Here is a 17,115-nt window from a genome sequence, read left to right as displayed (position 1 = left end):
GAGCCCAGAGTATTCAATGGTATAAACACAGTGTGTGCTTGTGTACACATTCATGTATGTAAATCCCCCTCCCCCTCCCAAGAATGTATACCCCCTTCCCAAGAATCACATAGATAATTTTGAAAACTGTTATGTTTTGGTTGAAAATTTGGAACAAAATGGTAAAAGAAAGTCCTCCTATAGCCAGTGAAGATGGCTGGCCATGGTGAGATAGAGTGGACAACTCTCCAGCTTTCCTCTCTTTTTCCTTTAGTTCATTGTGATTACTGCTCAAAGGCTAGAGAAAGGCATCACAGTTCACTGTGGCACTGTTGCTACCTGCCATCTTTCCTCTGTGCTTCCTAAAATAGTGGGTTTCTGATAGTAGAGAGGGGTGTGCAGGAAAAGACCCTCAATCCAAGGCTACTTTTCCTAGGAAAGCAGAGCCTGGGGTCTGCCACATTTAAATTAGGTCAGGTTGTAAGTCCCCAGGATCAGTTGTGTGTACCTGGGAAAATAATAACTACCTGTCCTAGGGTGTTTACTATGTGGTGTGTTTTTTTGTTTTTTTTTTTTGTGGTTTTTTAAAAATATATTTTATTGATTTTTTACAGAGAGGAAGAGAGAGGGATAGAGAGTTAGAAACATCAATGAGAGAGGATCATCGATCAGCTGCCTCTTGCACACCCCCTACTGGGGATGTGCCTGCAACCCAGGTACATGTCCTTGACCGGAATCAAACCCAAGACCTTTCAGTCCGCAGGCCAATGCTCTATCCACTGAGCCAAACCGGTCTCAGCTGTTTATTGTGTGTTAAATGTTAAATGTAATATCTGATTTAGTCTTCATGAAAATGGAGAAGGAAGGCACCAGTTCTCTTGGGTAAAAGAGGATATGAAACTTCAATGCTAGTAAATAGGGGAATGATATTTGAATAGGTCTTTTTGAGTCAAAACTCTATGCTTGTTTTGATATCACTTTCTAAGAAGAAAGTGCTAGAACAAGGAAGAAGAATGCTACCTGTATCCCTCAGTTTAATTTCAAATGAAAGTTATCCATATGAAGAGTTTTTAACTCTCTACAGCCTTACACAAAGAGTTGAGAATTTATTAGAATGAAGGCTAATCAAGTAAGAAAAAAAGTTTAAATCTGAACATAAGAGGGGCAGGTGCTAACTGAAATATTTGAACCAAAAATCACAATTTAGAACACCTCTAAGGTATTTTTTAAATAAGTGTTAAAAGAGAAGGTAACCAATAATACTTTGTATACCATATTATTATCCTTGACTTAGGTATATAAGCCTTCAATACGATATCCAGGGCAAAAGTATATACTAAGTGTATTTTCATGAATTTTGCTAAATAAAAATCCTTGTACTAGCAGACTGTTCATGCAAGGGTGCATTCATGAAATTTTCTAACTTATATCTGATCAGTATATATTTTAGCAATGCTATTGTTTTGCACATGATTTGCATTAGGCGGGTTTCATTTTTATTAAAAAAAACTGTTTTAAGTAGAGAATATATAAGCAGACAAAAGTACGTAGAAATAAGTAGATAAATATGCTGCTATTCTGATATGTAAATTCAGAAACATAAAAATCAAGTAGCATCAGAGAATGAAGTAAAGAATCCTTATGACTATATTATAAAATTTGGAAACCTTAGTCCCAAGTTTTTCAGCTCTACCTACCTTATTGTTCCTTCCATCTATGTTTTTCTAGTAATAACACAAAACTCTGTCTTTAATTTTCTCTTATTTAATTTTGGCTAAACTATACAGGGCTGGGTATACTGACATTAAACAATTATCATCCCATCAGAATTATTTAAGAAACTCTGGAAATCGTATAGGTATGTTGCCAATTTATCCATGTAATATGGAGGAGAAAAAATGCTGTTGACATTTTTAAAAGTCAGGAAACTACTTTTAAAGCTAGAAAAATACAAAAGTATCATCAATTAATGAGAGCTTAGTTGCATGCCACAGCACACGCTCCTGCCAGAATTCAATGCTATATAACTACTTACATTTTGATTTTCAGCAGATGTAGTCAAAGCTGACAACATTCTCCTGTGACTCATTAGAAAATATTTTCACTGAAAACATATTCTTGATTTAAAACATAAGTGGCCTCATTTGATTTTTTTTTCACAGCAGCTTGTATCAACCTGTTTTTAACTCCCTAACTTTCCCCACCTTTCTACACTACATACCAACATCTTGATCTAGTGAACTAACCCAGACAATGAATAATATTGAATATCAGTTTCTCATAGTAATCCAGTACTTGAAAGAGAAAAATATACTGAAGTACTAGTTTATTTCCTTCTGTCCCAAGTGCTTCATTAGGAATAATTTATATTTGCTCCAAATTAAAGAGTTTGGAATCATAAAGGACAAATTATAACATAAATATGCTTTGTTTGACATTGAAAACAATTGCGCGTGTGTGAATTACACCCAGAAAATCCACCAGCAGAGCAAGCTGATTCCAGGGACACTGACCTGGATTTAGCGTGACCTGGTGTGGGCAGAGCTGACCTGAGCTGGCACAGCTCTAACCAGGACAGGGAGAGACTAAAGCCCAAAGAGAAATACCATGTAGTGATGTTATATGTGAGAAGTGTTTAATTAACTGTCACCTGTGTGCTTTATGATTAATCTTTAAACAAATGCAACCTCCTGCACCTTATACCAATTGCAGCAGCAATAACAACCCTGTGCCGGTTTCTAGTCTGTGTACACATTTCACCAGTTGCAACGGGGGACAAGATTTTATTAAATACAATTTTAATCTGCAAATGCCTTTAAAAAAAAAAAAAGCCATATTAAGACGTTCTTTAGGAAAGTAGCCTTTCTCATTGTTCAATTTACCAAAGAAATGTCTACATTTTTAGTGAAATTCTGGACTCTAGAATCCTCCCAAAGTTTTCAAACAAACCGTCCGTAAGCATGCATGCAAAAGGAGTAATTTTAGGAGAGGCCATTGAAAATTTAGGAGAGGAACACTTGTCAGACCGGGAAGCTCTACCCCCTATGACTGGCAATATTAACAGAAAAGCCAACAGGGTAAAAGTAACATGAAAATGTGAAGAAAAAAGTAGCCACTGAATCAATCAGACTCACTAAACAGGAAGAAATGGAAACTTGCCCTGATAGTCACTCAGGTAGGGAGAGTTCAGCCAACTGAGGCAGCTTCACTGTGGATGTGAAAATTCAATTTAATGAAAAACTATTACATAAAATTTCTTTTCCCATAAGAAAAGGGATAAGATTATTTAGGAAGTAACAAACACTAAAAAAGGCTTCAAATAAGCTAGCCTCAGCAACCTCTTCAGCCTCTCCATACACACACAGAATCAATTCACATGGTTTGTAAAACCAGTTTGGTTACCCCCAGGAATTGCAGAGATGGAAAACAAGCATGCCTTTACTATTCACTTGATTGTTAACCTGAAAACAAGCCCCACATTTTGCACTATACTCTTTGTTTTCCAATTATTTTTTTTTAGCAGCCACTCAGCTATTTTAATTAAATGGGTCCTTAATGAATGACTACAGGGAAAAGGACACACAAAATAATTCCATGTTAGAGTCTATCATAAATGCAAGAATAGGAAATCAGTCCCAAAGACTTTCCAGCCCCTGTCTATAGTACTGATAAATGATAAATCAAGAAGAGTTTGTAATATTTAAAAGCCAACTATTCCTAATAGTCCTCAGAGATCCTTAATTCCCATTGCATAAAGAAAAATACTTTATTGTGAAGTGAAATGCAATTTTATAAAAACTCATATGCCCTACTACCAAGAATTTGTTAGACAGAATGCAATACTACAATAGTAGATAGATTGATTGGAAATGAAATGGAAAGAATTAAAAAGCACTACACATGTAGGGATTTGGGAAATAATTTTGGACCCACACACTACTGTTCTTGCATTGTTAAGCAAAGGCTTTGAATTCTAGCTGTGGAGTTTATTGACTCTGTCAGTTATTGGGATGCAGCCCCTCAGTTGTTTTTCTAAGGAACTGATGGGTTGTGCTTTGTCTATACTCTCCCACGGATGCCCTTGTTCCAATGTCAAGTGTCTGTAAGAACCATGACTGGGATTAATTGGTGCTTTTTCCAGCAACACTGAATGACTCATTCTGGACCCTGAGAATGTTGGCTTTACTAGCCTCATATCCAAGTTGTTTCAGTCCACGAGGCATGTACGAACTTAGGATATAAAATCAGGCACCTATTGGGTACCTGGGGAGTTTCTGGAAACATGCCAGGGAGTTTCTCACTGTGACTGGGGCTACTTCTGAGATTTAGAGGAAGTCAAGGTTGAACAGTCATGCAATGTGATGGGCCCGTGTAACAAAGAGCTGACTCTTCCAAATCCTCCCCCAGGAATACACTGGTGGGTCATCTATACTCCCAGTCACATTGTACACACACACTACACATAGTTATCATCATTGCTTCTCTTTAAAGCAAACAACAAAAAGTAACAAGAAAACCTAGGGTAATCACTACCCAATGAGCACATATGAAACATTATGTTAAGGAACGTGTAAAAGACCGCATCTGAGCTCCAGCAGCCTGTTTTCTCTCCCATGTGACGTCAGACACCATGCTCCCTCCTAAAGCCTGCAGTCATCACCACAACAGCTGCTGCCTGAAGGGTGTGGTGCATCTGCCTTGGTGTTCTGCCAGACCACATTCATCATCTTTTTCCCAGGCACTACCATGATATCTACCATCCCTGTTAGTTGAGACTCTGGATGGTCCATCTGAAGAAGAATTTTTTAAAAATGAGAGAACAAGTAACATGGGGATATAAATTATAAAGGATTACATCATTTCAAGTAATAAGACTGTGGGTGTTCCTGAAAAGATACTGTTATTTTAGAGAGGTATGGAATTTCTACAAATTAATCATATGACAGAACATAATAATCAAGCCTACAAAAACAGAACAATTGTTTCCTAAATGAACTTTTGTGTCAAGCAGCGTTTTCACATATGGTGTGGCTTAAATATAAAGGTATAACACCCCATCATAAAAGTCATCCAAAGAAAGAAGAAAGGAACACAAAGGAAAAACAGATAAAGAGAATGAGGGAAGAATAGAGAGAGACTAATTGATGGTTAAATATCTATCACAAAAAGTTTGATAAGAGTATAATAATAATTAGAGTAACTATAAAATTTACTGGGGTTTTGTTAAAAGCAAATATCTAAGCAGAGAGGACACTGGGATAGCACATATAATTGGGACTGTATTTGGGGCAAGCTCGGATGTATAGTCACCTACTTGCTGCAGTGAACTTAGAGGTCTCTCTTAGATTTGACTGAATTTACAAATGACATTAAAGTTTCATTAGTTACTAGAGGCCTGGTGCACAAAATTCACAAAGCGGGGGTGTCCCTCAGCCCAGCTTGCACTCTTTCCAATCTGGGACACCTCAGGGGATGTCTGACTGCCAGTGCAGTCAACATCCAGCAGTCAACATCCCTCTCGCAAACCGGGACCACTGGCTCCTAACCACTCACCTGCCTGCCTGCCTAATAGCCCCTAACCACTTTGCCTGCTTGCCTGATTATCCCTAACTGCTCCCCTGCCTGCCTGATCATCACTAACAGCCTCTGCTTGTCTGCCTGATTGCCCCTAACTGCTCTCCCCTGCTGGCCTGGTCACCCCTAAACACCTCTGCCTTGACCCCCGCCATTGTGGCTTTGTCCGGAAGGATGTCCAGTCTATTTGGTCTAATTAGCATATTAACCTTTTTTTAAAAATACAAATTATATGGCATACCACATTGAGAATAGTGTAGGTAAAGACTCATTCATTCATTCATATAATAAATTATTTGTTGCTTTCTTATTATGTGTCAGGTACTATACTAGGTACCTAGACTGGATTTAAAAAATCCCAAAATGATCTAGTCATTGAATTGCTCCTAATGGGAAAAATATATACTTCTACAAAACCTCAGTTTTCCATAACCTTCAAGAAATGATCATTAGGGTTTAGTCAAACTTTCTGGGTGGCTGAGATGTACATCACTATCAGCAATAGCACCTTTTATTAAATAATTCCAAAATGTGTTACGATGCTAAGCATAATTTAACTTTTACTTTGAGAATCAAGGTGATCAATAATAATGAGAATCTTTACACTGAACTGGGCACATCAATGCCCTCAGGGATTATGAAAGCACAGAGGGCTTCTGGTGTTAATGCCAAAATAACTATAGGATTAAGCAATTTGCATTCTTACATTTATGTTTGATTATTTTTCTTTTTCATTTTTTGTTCTTAAACCATCATTTCTCAATACTATTGCTGTGCCTGTTTGTAATAAGAGTATTACATTAAATTCACCCAATATGTGGCATGTACTTCTCTAAAGTTTTTTCCATCTATTCATCCATTTAGTCCTTAAAATACTTCCATGGGATGATATGGTATTATTCCCATTTTACAGACAATGAAATCTGAAGCACAGAGGAGTGGTTTACTCAAGGTCAGGGAGCTGGGAACTGAACTCAGTAGTGTCCCGTGTTTTCACACTATGTAGTGTTAGCATACCCACATCCATCTTAATGAGCTATGAACCTTTAGAAAGGGTTCTAAAGTAAAAGAAAATATGAGAGACGCAAGCATGTCAGTTTGGGGCAATGAAGTCTATGACACCTAGATTTGTCATCAGGCCTTTTTCTTTCTCTGGACTTCACAAATACACCTATGTGGAAAAACAGATAGATAACTCAATTTGCCAAGTTCATGGAACCTTAGAAATTAATTATAATTCAAATAAAAGCATTTTTATAATACAAGCATATGCCAACTACCCTTAACTTGGATATTTTCTTATTAAAAATTTAGAGTTTTTAAGAAAATTAAAGTTTAATTTTAGTTACATGAATTTAAAAAAAATATAAAGACAGTTATTTGGCACAGGAAGCATGCCAGAAAGACATCAAGTATCAGGTGATAGAAATTCATAAACACACGAACAAAGACTTCATTCATCCATTGGCTTACTGGAAAGCAAATGAGAACATTTTGTAGGTTGCTAAGACAACTGAGAAGTGATGATTTAAATGTGAGATAATGAGCAGAATCTCTGTATCTCTACAACTCAAAGTTTTGGAATCCTTACTAAGCCCTCATCTACATTCACTAGTATAACTAAGACTTTAAGAGCATAACTTAAAGAAAGAAAGAAAGAAAGGAAGAAAGAAAGAAAGAAAGAAAGAAAGAAAGAAAGAAAGAAAGAAAGAAAGAAAGAAAGGAAGGAAGGAAGGAAGGAAGGAAGGAAGAAAGAAAGAAAGAAAGAAAGAAAGAAAGAAAGAAAGAAAGAAAGAAAGAAAGAAAGAAAGAAAAGAAGAAAAGAAAGAAAGAAAGAAAGAAAGAAGAAAGAAGAAAGAAAGAAAGAAAGAGAGAGAGAGAGAGAGAGAGAGAGAAGGAAGAAGGAAGGAAGGAGGAAGGACTTAAGTAGGAAGGAAGGAAGAAGGAAGGAAGAACGGAAAGAAAGAAGAAAGAACAGAAAGAAAGAAAAGAAAGAAAGAAAGAAAGAAAGAAAAAAGAAAGAGAAGAGGGAGTGAGGGCTTTGGAGGTGATGGGGAGGGAGGTCGGGATGGAGGGATTGAGGTAGGGTCGTGTGATGACTGGCTGCCTGACGGACTGACATGCCTGAACGAATCCAGGCCTGCAGGTCCGTGAAGGAAGGAAGGAATGACTAAGAGAAACAAAAAAGAAAGACCCCTAGCTTCAGGCCTTTTAGGCTATGTGTGAAGAAGCCTGAAGCCGTCTGATCAGGAGAGAGCCTGGTCTTGGAGGACTTGTGTGGTGTGGCAAAGAGAGGTGTTTGTGGCTGGATCAGGCCCATCTTGTAGCAGTGATGGATGAGGTGCCTTTCAGAGAATTACCAATAAGTCAAAAAGTTATTGGCAACTGAAATAGTAGCTTTTTCTAGAATATTGCTCTTTCAGATTTGAAACTCTGGGCTCATTCCTTTTAGCCACACTGTCCTCCCTGCTTGGACACACCGGGGAGGCTTCCGCTGAAAAGCCCATGTACCGGCTCATTCCTGAGAAAATGCACTTCCCCCGCCCACTTCTTGACATATTCCCTCTTTTCCTTCAAGTTTTCGCTTTAATATCATCCAATTTAAAATTACCACTAACTTCTCCCCAGTACACTGCATCCTTGTTTTATTCCCTAGTACCTACCATCTCCTAACATACTCCATCATCATGTATGCTCCTGTTTTTTTTTCACTGAAGTATCTCAGTTAAAAAAAAACAACAACACAGGAGTATACACGATGATGATGGAGTATGTTAGGAGCACTCATAGATGCCCAATAAATAATAACTTTAAGAGCAAGAATAGTGTTCCTATACTTAAAGTGCTGGAAAGAAAACTGTGAGATCCTTTTGTTTCTTCCCACCTTAAGTTGACACAGCATGAAGTGGGCCTCCCAAAGCCGCTATGTTTCCATTCACACTGAGTCTAGAACTTTGCACTAATACCCACATCCAGAATAACCATAAGGATTTATTCAGCTCAGTAACTCCTAAGCAGACTACCAGCCAATAAGGGGTATACTCCGAGGCCTTCACTGCCTCCATCCATAATAATTTTAATTATCACGATGATGCAAAGTAGCATCTTGTCTTAGTTCCTCAGGTCCTCTGAATAAAAGCCACAAAACAGATGCTACTTTATGTAATGTGTTGCTATGACCAAATTAACTCAAAGCAGCTAACAGTCCCCAGAAAGACTGTTTCATATTATCACCCATAAAGACTTCAGAGAAACTCGGTTTACAAGAGGCTGACCAGAAACATGGCTACTCTCTGGAATTCATCACCAGTACATGTGGTGAAATCAAGCACTTTCTCCTATTTAGAGAATAATGCAAGCTGTCAGTAGGAAGAGGCCAAGTCCCAACCACTTGCGCCAGGCTTATTTCAAGTCAAATACATTGTTTTGTCCTTTATATACATTCATTCTCAATACAAAAAAAAAATCAAAAATATTTTATGTAGAAAATTGGGAAAATGTATTTAAAGCATGAAAAAAGTCATGTATAATGCCTCCCGAAATCACCACAATTTGCTTAGTCTCTCAGGCCTTTTAAATATATCTCATGCCTGGTTTCTCTGCCTCCAGGCACTAATGCCATGGCTAATCTGTCATCACAAGTTCAATTTTAATCAAAAGTCCATTGGTGACCTTCCAATGCTTGCAAAGACAGGTTGCCAAAGCTTAGAGTTTGGACTCCAAGTTATTGTATTTATTTGATATGTTTGAGATTTTGGTTTGTTTAAAAAAGAAAGTCCATGCCTAGATGCTTATTTTGGCAAAACTGTCTTTAGAAAGGTCAGTAATGTAAGCTGCAGTATGAAGTGCGTTCATCAGATAATCATTTAACAGCTGGATTAATCACAGGAAATGGAGGAAGCAATTTATATTTGGGTTGGTAACTGGGAGCAGAAGAGAAAACTGGGTACACTGAATATCAACTTGTCAGCCTGGCGATAGGAATAGGAAGGTCAAACATTAGTAGGTTTATAGGAAGAAGTGAAAGGAGTTTCTCTTTCTTTAAGTTTGGCTGTCACTTCACTTAACGATCTCTCAAGCTCTCTACAGGTCTTATTTTGTAGACTTCTGACCTACGAAATCAACCTCCAATATTTCATATTAGTGAAATGGATAACCTCTGGTATATCTAATTAGGGAACGGGAGAGTGATGCATGCTGGATTATATAAAATGAAAGACTTGGGAAAGGGGTTCTGAATATAAACAGACCAGTTACATATTCTGGGCAGAAATGTAAAGTAGATGGCATTTTGGGTTATCTGCTCAGTAACTTGGAAGTTCTTCTCACTCCTGCTTCATATACCTAAGTGGTGGTTCCTAAAAGCCATGTTTCTGTTTTGTTAATCTGTCTTTTTAATGTCATTACCTTTCCTGGAAATGCTCTCAAAACTGGGAAGAGAAAAATAAAGTTCTAACAAGACTCAGGTTAACTAAACTATTTTATATAGAGATTGAGTCTTCAGGGTCTTTCTCTTCAAGAATTAGATTGCATTCTTAGAATACCTATCTATTAATCATCCATCATTTTCAGGGGAGGGAAGGGTACCTTATAATTTGAAAGAGCTGGTTTTAAACAACTATAAGGAACAAATTATTATTTTGTACTGTGATTAGTAATTTTCTGGGTTATTTTGTCCAAAAGATAGTCTATGCTAGTAATATGACTAAGTCCAAAAAATGCTTATATAAATCCCATGGACTGTACAGCTAGATTGTGTTTTTGAGAGTACCTAATTTTACTGGTATTATGTCCTAAAATTTTCAAGATTGAGAACATGCAACCTGGTAGTAATACTTTCTCAGGCTTCTTAGGAATAAAATATTGGGCTAGATATACTTCTAATTTGACACAGTGAAATACTATGTGTGTTTTTACTAATACAAAAAATATGGCATTTAATTTTTAACAAAAAAATATGAAGATAAGCATTTCTGAATTCTTGAAGTACATGATAATTACTATCAAATAAACATGTATAACTTAATGTCTGAATTATAACACTGTTAAATCATAATTATTTACACAAGATAAATAAATTGTATTTTTAAAATTTTTACCCATAAACACTGAACAGATAAACTTCCTGAGACTCACGGAACTACCAGGATGTTAAACAGAGATTGATTCTAAAGACTGGAGAGTCTCCTGCCTTTCTCTTGATAATTGTAAAGCTAAGATAGACTAGGTACGGTAAAGTTAGGATGGCCATGGCTTTGCTGATTTCAGGCAACCACTAAGTTCTGAGCAAACCCAATTTCTTTAATATATAAAGTAGAGGAGAGTCCACCTTCACCATTACCTATAGAACCATCTTACACCCTAGATAGAAAAACTATCATCTTAGCTCATATGCACCTTATGTACTTCCTATATTTTAATGCTCTCCTTTATATTCCTTTATTATAATCTACTGCTAGTAGTGTGGCCAAGATGGGATGAAGCAGTAATATAGAAAGAACTAATATGCCCTGGCTGGTTTGGCTCAGTGGATAGAGCGTTGGCCAGTGGACTGAAGGGTCCCGGGTTCCATTCCAGTCAAGGGCACATGCTCAGGTTGTGAGCTTGATCCCCAGTAGGGGGCATGCAGGAGGCAGCCAATCAATGATTCTCTCACCATTAATGTTTCTCTCTCTCTTCCTCTCCTTTCATCTCTGAAATAAATAAAAATATATTTTTTAATAACTAATATATTTCCTGGAAATCACTTATCAACCTAGTTTTGCCAAAATTATTACTACCATTCATTCCACAATTAACAGACTGAGTTTAAAACAAAAATTGCCTGACTTGAGTTTTATTTTCTGTCTATATTCTTGATCTCATCTTGGGGAAATTGCTCTACTAATTGGTGGCCCCAAAAGGAAAAAAAAAGTAAGGAATAACACAACTTCATCAAATAAGATCACCAAAGAAATCATTCTAATACTATGGAAACTATTTTAACAAATAAGCACTCTAAGATTATTTAAAGAATAAAATAAACTATTTCCTCACCTGCTATCAGAAATAAAAAAGACTGAAAGCAAAATAATACAAAAAAATGTGGGGCACAAAGAGACATCTGCTATTAACTTCACCTGTCTAGGAACTGTCTCTTACAGTAAAATTAAACAAGATCAATATATTTTCAGTGATGACTCAAAGGAGGCACACATCTACACCAATAACACCATGAATATAGACAAAATCAGCATAAGATATTTCACTCTATGTTGTACTTTGGTCTACCTAGTAACAAACAATTTAAGGTATAGTTAAGTATTTTATGATTAATACTTTTAGGAACAAAGGCCAACAATATTACATTCTGCATATGGCAAACAACACAGAGAAAAGTAAACAAATAAGTAAACAAATAAAGAAAATTTATATGCAGCACATTATAGGCCTTTTCATATGACATTAAGTTCAATCGTTTTAGGAACCTGAGAAAACACTCTCCCTAAAGTCTGACTTTCAGTGTGTCCACACAATGTTATGTCTAAGGAGATATTTTTACCTTACTAACATTGAATGGGTTTGTAAATTCTCTTTTTCCACATCTACCGTCACATCTGCAGCTCAAGCATTTCTTTCTCAAGAAAGAATTAAGGCCACGCAAGACAAAGAATTTGCTGATACACATATGTCACTCCAAGAATTTTCCTGACAAAGTCTCCACACCCAATTTAATTACTTCCCTACTGTAAAAACACTTTCCATCTGTATTCATTCTAATCTTTTCAAATCCAAAACCAACATACTATAAAGTGAGCTAAATGAGTGACATGAGCTTTAGGTGCCAAGTGAGGCAGCACTTTATAAGGCAGTGGGTCTGTAGCCGGCAAGCATTTTATGCTGATGCAGTATTTCATTTGGAGCTCAGTTCTTTACTTCATGTTTTGTTAGAATAGAATTCTTTAGCCATAGGCTTTTAAATCTCTATCTGAATCTCTCATTCTCTCTCTCCCTCCCCTCTCTCTCTCTTTCCCTCATTCTCTCTCTCTCCACCCTTCCCCCTACCATGGAGCGAGAGGAAGAGAGAGGGGGAGAGAGAGAATATCCGAATGTTTGTGGTTTTTGATGACCATGAAAGAATCTTGTCATATATGTATATACTAAAGTGATGTTGTCTATAATAAAGGCATTTTGGTGTGGGGTGCTTTATGATAAGTTATTAAAAACTGAACCTCAGTACATGCATATAATAAATATTGTGTGGGATACATATATATACATATATATATATGATTGGCTGGCTCCTGCGTGCCCCACACTGAGGATCAAGCCTGCAACCTGGGCATGTGCCCTGACCGGGAATCAAACCATGACCTTCTGGTTGAAGCTCAACCACTGAGCCACACCGGCTGGGCTGGACATTTCTGGATTCGTTGACTATTCAGTAAGTTATTGTATGCTTTTTGCACCGAATGTTCTTTACCATAGTTTATTCTCTTCTTGGTATTCCATCACTGCATTAATTAAGTGCTAGTTTTGGCACCTTAATACCTATGACTAACAGAGAATCTAAAAATAGTCACATATTTATTTTACAGACACTTTTAGGCTGTGCAGACTGTCCCCTGAATCAGAAGTTAAGAGAGGAGACCATCCACTATCAAAATGACTGGACAATTTGAACCAGTAAGTGATTCTAGATCATCTTGAAGGTCTTTCCATCTTGGATTTTAATAAGAAAGGATTGTTGTTATGTTTTGTTTTTGATATCACAAAGTATTAATCTTTAGAAATTGATTTGTCTAATTTTATCCATTTATATCACAAATTAGGAAACTTTTAGAAGCAGGCAATCCATGGTAATTGACTACTGGTATCCAGAAAGTCGAGCTACTTTTCAATTAATATATATTATTCTAGAGGCCCAGTGCATGAAATTTGTGAATGGGGGGGGGGGGGGGGGTTTGTCCCTCAGCCCAGCCTGCACCCACTCCAATCTCCAATCTGGGATCCCTCTCACAATCCAGGACTGCTTGCCCCCAACCACTCGCCTGCGGGCCTGCCTGATTGCTTTAACCACTCTGCCTGCCAGCCTGATTGACACCTAACTGTTTCCCTGCCAGCCTGACTGCCCCTAACAGTACTCCCGTGCCAGCCTGGTCACCACCAACTGCCCTCCCCTGCTGGCCTGGATCCCCCCACAACTATCCTCTGCTGGCCTAGTCACCCCTCCCTAACTGTTCTCTCCTGCAGGCCTGATCACTCCCAATTGCCCTCCCTTTTAGGCCTGGTCCCTCCTAACTGCCCTCCCCTGCTAGCCTGATTGACCACAACTGCCCTCCCTTGCCAGCCATCTTGTGGCAGCCATCTTGTGTCCACATGGGGGCAGCCATCTTGTAAGTTTGAGTGATGGTCAATTTGCATATTAGCCTTTTATTATATAAGATAATATATTATACATTAATATATTAATATAATACATTAAATATGTGATATATTATAAAATGATAAAATACATTTTAGGTAGTCATCATTTTCCTTAAAAATAAAATTATACTTTTAAGACCATATGACTTGAAATGTACTAGATAAAAGAAAATGATCCAATTCTAGTGAGCTCTAAACTCTATTTTGTCTCTGACTTATTTACATCAATTGTGAATACAATCAGTTTGGTGACTTGCTTCATTTATTGAAGCACAGCATTGTCTGTCCAAAAATCCCAAGTGGCTTTTTGGACAAATAAAAAAATATTTGATATGAACTATTAATAAGAATGGTGGTATAGTTCTGTTTTTCTTAGTAATCCTCAAGACCAGCTGCTTGCAAAAAATATTGAATTACTTAAATAAGATGTCATAGGTAGGTCATTCATAGAAGTCAGTGAAGTGCTTTGGAAGGAAATGTCTATGCATCCTGGAATTACTGCTTTGTATGAAAACATGCAATGGTTCATTCATTTCCTAATGCTCCAATAAGCTAAAACTATCTGGTCCTCTTTTGAAATCTAATTATAAAGAAAAAAGATCAAATGTCATAAATTTTATAGCAGATTATATACTTAATGATCCAAAAGAAAAGACTATATATAAATCATTTTAATATAAAATGTATTGAAATTAATTATAGAAATGTCATACTGCATAAAGCAAAGAAAAGGTTACTCAAATTGTGAATGGACTGTAAAAATATATACTTGCCATCCAAAAAGAATATATGGCAGTTATTAGCACTTTACCTAGAGCTATATTGTTTTATTATACCAAGAAAATCTCCGTGTACATCAGATGTTTGAACAAAGGATAAGATAAACAGGCCCATCTTACCATTAAATATAAATTTCTGAATTAATAGGTTATGATATACCATTAATACCATATTAAAGATATGTGTTTATTGTGGCAATGGTATTTGCAGTACTTTCCCTTATCTATGTATTTAAAATTGAGACCCTGGATCTCAAAATGAAAATGTGTAGATCTGAAAAAATCTGTTGAGCATGTAGTGACTTGACCACTTTCATTCATCATTTATACAGGCTCGAAATAACCAAAAAGAGAATCTTAATTAGCTATGATGCACACTGTAGCTGCCAACCTGCCTGATCCATCCCAATTGGCCTGTCCCAAACTCCCTCGGCCACTCCCTCTAACTCCCCCCCAATCGGGGGCGAGGCCTGGGCTGGCCAGCCCTCCAATAGGTATCTATTGCCAGCCAGGCCAAGGAACCCCACCCATGCATGAATTTGTTCACCAGGCCTCTAGTTAAGTTATAATTTTCTAATTTGACAGCATCCACAAAAATCTAGCAATGATTAAAAAGAAAAAGAAATACTGTAGTTTTTCTTTCTTTCTTTTTTTTTTTTTTTTTCATAAAAGCATACTAGTAGATTTGAAACTTATTCAGTTTGTGGCGAAATTTCAGATGTGAATACATGAAAGGAGGTTGGTAAAAAAAAATGAAGATGAATGTAAAATACTGTTAATGAATGCCAAGGGAAGATATTTTCAAGTATTTCTAGAGATGTTTCTGCTATGATTCTTTAAAGCTGACTATAACCATTGTTGTAGTTAACTAGAGGCCCGGTGCATGAAATTTGTGCATGGGTAGGGTCCCTAGGCCTTGCTGATGATCAGGGCTGATCTGTGAAGTGACTGAGGATAGATGGACGCAATCAGAGGGGCCCCCTGCTGGTACCCGCCTTGGCTGGCCTAACACCACCTACATGCTGGCCCTACTCCTCTCCCCCCACGCCCCCGGTGCCACCACTAGTCATGGCCTGTGGACTGGGGGCAGCTTCTGTGTTGAGTGTCTGCCCCCTGATGGTCATTGTGCATTTTGCAACAGGTCTTTCAGCTCTTCAGTCGATTTGCATATTAGGCTTTTATTATATAGAATGGTTCCCTAGCCCAGTAGTTGGCAAACTCATTAGTCAACAGAGCCAAATATCAACAGTACAATGATTGAAATTTCTTTTGAGAGCTGGAAACCAGCTTCTGTGCATGGGCCACGAAGTTTAAATAGCATTGTATGTGTGTGCCTGCATGTGGTACTTTGTGGAAGAGCCACACTCAAGGAGCCAAAGAGCTGCCTGTGGCTCGAGAGCCGCAGTTTGCCCTAGCCCATCAATTTCCAGACAGATAAGTTCTTTAAGAAACTCAGTATTTCAAATCACAGTTATATCTGGAAAATCAATTTTCTTAGAAAGGCTTGGCCTCCATTTTACTGTACCTGGAGTTCTGAGGTTCTGAAACATCTGATTCTGTGCAGGTTTTCTTTACCTGTAAGAAAAGAGTTCTAGTTATTCTCATATGAAAATACAACTTCCTTGTTCAGGTTCACACACTTGTTAAACTTAAAGTGGATACAGCTCTGCTCACCGAGATCTCTATAAAATACTCCCCACATTTTACAGCAGCAGCATGCAGTACTAAATAGTGTATTTCATTATTTTCCCATGAACAGCTGCCAAAGGCACTTCCCTAGACTCCATTAGTATATAAAATGTTCAGCTAAAATAGCCCAGGACTAGCTCAATAAGGAACAAAGAAACCAAAGAACCAGGCTTCCCACTTAGGAACTAGAGAGCCATACTGTTCCCAATTCACTAAGAAATGTTTTTCAATCGATACGGTTTCTGTCTCTCACAAAAGCGCACAATAATAAACAGTAGGTTCTGGGAGCAAAGCGTTGTGTTAGCTAAAACATTTATACATTAATTTTCATTTTTCTCAATCCAGTGGCTGTATGTTTTATTTCTCAGCATATTAATGAAGTTTCTGCATTGCTCACAGGCTTCTCATATGTATTTGCAGTATATTTTTGCAGACTGTATTTCAACTTTGTGGTTTCTAACCCACAAAGGTTAAAGAATGGAAATAACTTTTACTTCAAGGACATGCTATCCATGTCTATACAATAGAGTGCAATACATTTTCTAAAATAAGGTAAAGCACAAATTCACTGCCTTTCACAATTTAACTGCAATCACAGTCACATATGTTTGATTATTTTTATGGTCTTAATGGTATATTGTATGAGTAAAGTAGATTCAATTTAAAAAATCCTTTAGTTAATCTGAAA

General features: G+C 37.3%; 1 protein-coding gene across 6 annotated transcripts in view; it reads right to left on the bottom strand.

Moving 5' to 3' along the window:
• The window catches only part of EYA4 (EYA transcriptional coactivator and phosphatase 4), a 228,475-nt gene that overhangs the window by 87,558 nt on the left and 123,802 nt on the right, over window positions 1-17,115 (bottom strand). For all 6 annotated transcript variants that reach the window (XM_036414929.2, XM_036414928.2, XM_036414925.2 and 3 more), the window contains exon 3: window positions 16,264-16,313. In XM_036414929.2, the coding sequence (XP_036270822.1) occupies window positions 16,264-16,313 (50 nt within the window). The remainder of the gene's footprint in view (window positions 1-16,263; window positions 16,314-17,115) is intronic.

This window comes from Pipistrellus kuhlii, unplaced genomic scaffold, assembly GCF_014108245.1.
Source record: "Pipistrellus kuhlii isolate mPipKuh1 unplaced genomic scaffold, mPipKuh1.p scaffold_m20_p_5, whole genome shotgun sequence".
NCBI lineage: Eukaryota > Metazoa > Chordata > Mammalia > Chiroptera > Vespertilionidae > Pipistrellus > Pipistrellus kuhlii.
This window is presented reverse-complemented; position numbering and strand designations above follow the sequence as displayed.